Source organism: Phaethon lepturus, unplaced genomic scaffold (assembly GCF_000687285.1).
Source record: "Phaethon lepturus isolate BGI_N335 unplaced genomic scaffold, ASM68728v1 scaffold13241, whole genome shotgun sequence".
Taxonomy (NCBI): domain Eukaryota; kingdom Metazoa; phylum Chordata; class Aves; order Phaethontiformes; family Phaethontidae; genus Phaethon; species Phaethon lepturus.
In genome coordinates, this window is record NW_010517038.1 from 26268 (window position 1) to 31807 (window position 5540).

A 5540-nucleotide genomic window follows, 5' to 3' on the forward strand; every position below is an offset into this window, starting at 1 on the left:
TCAGGAGGTCCTTTGTTTTCATGCTTTCTGAGCTAGCTGGGTTTCACCCCAGGACTTCTGCTCTGTGAACGTATGGTTTGTGCCACTCTGGTTTTTTGGACTTGGTTACAAATTATGAAAAGGGCTGGGATCAGCAAGATGTGAGAAAGGAAGGAATGTTAGTTTCCAGCATTTTAGACTTTGTAACTGCAATAGTGCTGCTTTCTCGCCAAATTAACAGTGACATTTCCTTATATACTTAGGTGGGGAAGATATCTTTATGACAGAAGAACAGAAAAAATATTACAATGCAATGAAAAAGTTGGGATCGAAGAAACCTCAAAAACCCATTCCAAGACCACTGGTAAGACTGAATTCTTCAAAAGGAAAACACACTGCAAAAGTGTAATTTAATTCACTGAAAAGTGTGTGTGTTTATATATTGCATATAAATTATTTATACCATCTTTATGTTGATATTCAGACAGTGCTCTGAAGTCAATTCCATAACAAAAATTTGCACTGAAATATTTTAGAGGTTAAATATTTAATAAGTTCTCTGCATAAACATTGTTGGGATTCTCATTCACCTTGGAACTGATTAAACTTGAGGATGGGAAGGGATTTTTAATGTCCTTTTTATATGCTGCCTTTCTTAAATTTCTCTGACTTCACTATAATTGAGTGACTTTGCAACATAAAAATTAGAGCTGTTGGAAACATGCACAGCTGAGAACTCCCTACTTTCATAACTGATGCCAGATGTACGTTTTCCCTCTAGAACAGGTACCAGGGATTCCTTTTTGACATTGTAACATGCCAGGCCTTTGACGTTGTCATCATGATTCTCATCTGCCTTAACATGATCACCATGATGGTGGAAACCTATGAGCCAAGTGAAATGAAGACTAACATCCTTAACAAAATCAATATACTCTTCGTTGCCATCTTTACTGCAGAATGTGTGCTGAAATTGGTGGCTCTGAGGCAGTACTACTTCTCAAATGCCTGGAATATATTTGATTTAGTTGTTGTGATCATGTCACTTCTTGGTAAGTAAAATTGGTTTGGCAAATTCTTTACTAAATCTATTATTATTATTTTCAGGAAAAAATAGTTACAATTTATCAACTGCAAATCAATGTTGAAATGGAAATGATAATACTGTAAGGAGTTGAGGAAAAAGAACTAAAAAACCCACCATGATTATATTAAAATAACGTAAAATAAGATTTTTTTAATTTCTGCTATTTACTTTTAATAGAAGTATTTTAGAAAGGCAGCTGTGTTATGTAAAATCTTTCATAATGGTTCTTCAGGTTGTGTTTTTCCCCCGTCTGAAAGACAGAATGAATAACCCGTCATACCAGTACCACATTATGTGATGATTTCCATTGTTACAGGTTTAGTGCCAACTAAGAAATCGTTGATCAGATAAAAATTGCTGCATTTTGTCATTTGTGTTTGTAACAGAGAATTGAAATATATAGAGCATATGAAGACTGGAATTAGATTATAGAGTATCAAATTCAGTTTCTGAAAACTCAGGCACAGCTGATGGAAAATAAGGGTTCACACTGTGTAACAGGATAGAAAAGAACACCATAAATGTATTAGCTCTCATTTGAAGGGATTGCAACGGAAGAATGGGATAAAGACCTCTTCTGCCAATTGAGCTTTCTGCCAATTTAACTATTCGTAGGGCCAGTAATGCCAAAGTAGCAGAAGACATTTAGAGGAAGAAAATATTTCATTTCTTTAGTACAACTTATGTTTTGGGTAAGATTCCAGTAAGAACATGGCTCTTCCTTGAGAAATTAAGTCCCTGGAGTGGAAATCCAGAAAAATGTATCTCAAACATCTAAACCTAGAAAATACAAACCTCTTCTAGTGCTACTAGATCTGTCACTTTTTCATGCAAACTAAAGGTAGAATAACATCTGTGTGTAACTATGTCCCTAAATGAAGTAAAAGCCATCGTAGAGTGGCATGCACAACTTCTACGTTCGTCACTGGGTTTGCTTACACATATCTTTACTCTGTTATCTAAATGATGACCATGGCATTGTTATTATATCTTGTTTTCTTAGTTTAGCTTTGTAGTGTCAGTATTTGAAGTCAAATTTAGAAGGTAAATACATAATCTGCACGTGCTGAAGTATTCGTGCAACCAGTGTGAAAGAAAACCATCAGTCAACAGTTGTTGACTGATACGAATATTTGAGATTTGTGTGTAGAAAAGTGCTTGCCACCCTTAGTGCAATGGGTACTATCTTCTGGTGGCTGAAGAATGTAGTTTATAATTGTTGATTTCTACAGCTGTTTTTTCAACTTTAACTTCTGTTAAAGGTTGTCCTGCTAGGGTCTTAACACACACATATCAGATATTTTTCAACTGCACAGATATTATCATTTCATCCTACTTACCAGGTAAGCAGAAATGTGATATTCTAACCAGTTGTTATCCTTTCCATTTTAGCCTTACTGCTTTCTGGCATTGGTAAAGCTTTTGAACATTTCTTACCACCTACACTCTTCAGGGTCATTCGCTTGGCTCGGATTGGACGAATACTGAGGCTCATCCGGGCTGCCAAAGGAATTCGAACTCTGCTTTTTGCGTTAATGATGTCCCTACCTGCTCTATTCAACATTGGCCTCTTGCTTTTTCTGGTCATGTTCATTTATGCTATTTTTGGCATGGCTAACTTTGCCTATGTGAAAATGGAAGATGGCATTGATGACATGTTCAACTTCCAAACCTTTGCTAACAGCATGCTCTGTCTCTTCCAAATCACAACATCCGCTGGCTGGGATGGTCTTCTCAGTCCTATTTTAAACACTGGGCCACCGTACTGTGATCCAAACATAAATGGTACTATAGGTGAATGTGGTAAACCTGCCATAGGTATTATTTATTTTGTAAGTTACATTATTATATCTTTTCTCATTGTTGTAAACATGTATATAGCTGTTATTCTGGAGAACTTCAATGCTGCCACTGAGGAAAGTACAGAACCTTTAGGGGAAGATGATTTTGACATCTTTTATGAAATCTGGGAGAAGTTTGATCCTGAGGCAACTCAGTTTATAACTTTCTCCGCGCTGTCAGACTTCGCAGATGCTCTGGCTGAACCTTTACGTGTACCAAAACCAAACAAAATTGAACTCATAGCAATGGACCTGCCTATGGTCAGTGGAGACAGGATCCACTGCTTGGATATCTTGTTTGCTTTTACCAAACGAGTGTTAGGAGATTCTGGGGAGATGGATACTCTAAAAGTACAAATGGAGGAGAAGTTCATGGCTGCCAATCCATCAAAAAAATCCTACGAGCCTATCTCTACTACACTCAGACACAGACAAGAGGAAGCTTCTGCCACTGTCATCCAGCGTGCCTACAGAAGTCATTTGCTCCTGCGCTCCATAAAGCAGGCTTCTTACCTCTATCATCACAGAACTTGCAGTATTGACACTCTTGGAGATGCTGCCCCAGAAAAAGAAGGACTTATTGCGTCTATGATGGGTGAAAACTATGGTAGGAGTCCTGAGAAGTCTGAAACTTTGTCCTCAGCATCCTTTCCTCCATCATATGACAGTGTCACAAGAGCCAGTAGTGGCAATCCCATGGTTGAGAATGGAGAAATTACAGGTAATCAACAATCTCCAGACATCAAATAGTTCACCAGTGACAGTGTTGTTAAGAATATTTTAAAATGTTCACAGCAGCTGATATTGTAAATACACGTCAGCTGAGGCAGCCTCCCTATTAAACAACGTTGTTTGATCACGGTCAGTTAACCATAGTTAAACATGATCACTTAACTAGAGTAGCTGCTAAATCATAGCCTTTGGCTCCGCTATGTTCAGTTTTGCTCAATATTTACATGTGCAGAGACGAAAGCTGTGAAAGGTTTTGGTTCTGTTTGATCAAGGGCATCCGACTGCAAAGCAGGTCCCACAGTACTTGAGTGCTGTGGTGTATTCACAGCCCGGATCGATAACGTCTGCTGACGTTACCCCTGGTGCAAGAAGCAGAGAGAAGCCCAGATCTGCTGGAGAACAGAAAAAGAATGTCAATGTTAAGATAAATTTCCAAGGGGAAAGGAGCTAAAATTTACCCTTAGTCCATCCCTAATTGATACTCTCACTATAAACCTGTCAAGCAAATGGCTGCTGATTTTTTTTTTTTTTAATGTTTGGGGACTGATATAGCACAAACATAGCCACTATATGATCCACAGATATGCCACAGCAGAGTGGACTTCTTCCACTGTGATCTATTTACAGAGTAAGTCATGGCATGTATGCTATTGTGGTTGTGTTACTGCAGCTTAATGAAATAATAAATACAACTCTCAGTATTACAGAAGTTGTACTGAGCTGTGTAAAACCTTACTTTATATTATGTCTGTGAGGATTTTTTTTTTAACCTGGGTTCCTCTGGCAGTGAGGTGGAGGCAGCCATGCTGTGTGTCTATCAATCACTCCATAGCAAATTGCGTTTATTACATGCTTTCCTCAAACTTCACAGAATGATTAAGTTTCATGCTCAAATTCATTCCTGCCAATGTGGTAGAGAGATACAAATAAGCATTTTTACTGGGGGGAAATTGGCAGCATTACTTCATCCACTCCCTTAGACTTCAGAAACCCAGGCTGGGGAGTGCCACATGGGTCCCATCTGAGCTGCCCTTGGTTGTGGTGGTGTCACCCACGGCCATGGAACGAGGCCTTGACCTAAGGTAGATGTGTCCCATCAATAGTAGGAGCCTTTCCTCCTTCTGCCTGTGCTTCTCTGATGGGAGGAAGAGTTTCCTCTCTCCTGCAAAAATTAGAAGAAACCGAAGTACAAATAATGGGGACAATTAGGAAATCTGGGTTGAAACATTTGGGTCTGGGGCTAACATAAGACTAATGATGTAATCATAAACGCTACTTCTCATGAAACTGCGTGTACACATCATGTCTCATGATCCTCACCACATTTTCCTTATAAAGTTCTTTGTCTGTCTTCATGTCCTTACTAGCTTGGGCTTCTCAGAAAAACAGATGCCCAGACAGTACTCAGTCTTTTGTCCTTTGTACAGGTACTTTGGAGATACGTCCAGCTAATGCACTTTGCTGTCTAATGGCTGCTGAGTTATCCTTTGTCATGCACTAGACATAGTCATAAATCACCCTTGACATTTTCATTTCTTATTAAAATGTCAAACATGTTACACGCAAGCTAGCATAAAATGCTTTTTATTTTTCTTAGTCGCAAAAATGTAGCTGTGTGGTTACTGTTGGGTTTAGCAGGTTCCGGCAAGGCTTGGGTGAGCTTTTCCTTCCACACTGTTTTCACTCAGAAAGTAAACCAGGTTTTGCTACTGAGTGGGACCTGCTGGACGCTTTGCTTGCAACTTGCAGCAAGTTGCCTACTCCAGTCAACACTCCTCCTCCACGGTGGCAGTTATATATCCTGTGCTGTGTTGCTTTCTTCTTCTGTCTTTTTCACCTCTTCAGATTGTGAGCTTTTTGGACAGAAATTCTCTTTTACTATGAATGGTAAACTACACCTA

At 39.0% G+C, this 5540-nt stretch overlaps 1 protein-coding gene across 1 annotated transcript in view; it reads left to right on the forward strand.

Moving 5' to 3' along the window:
• The window catches only part of LOC104627870 (sodium channel protein type 5 subunit alpha-like), a gene marked incomplete at its 3' end in the record, with an annotated part of 29149 nt that extends 25521 nt beyond the window's left edge, over window positions 1-3628 (forward strand). The window contains exons 21-23 of the mRNA XM_010296257.1: window positions 243-343; window positions 761-1031; window positions 2459-3628. Of these exons, the coding sequence (XP_010294559.1) occupies window positions 243-343; window positions 761-1031; window positions 2459-3628 (1542 nt within the window). The remainder of the gene's footprint in view (window positions 1-242; window positions 344-760; window positions 1032-2458) is intronic.
• Between the last annotated feature and the right edge of the window lie 1912 nt (window positions 3629-5540).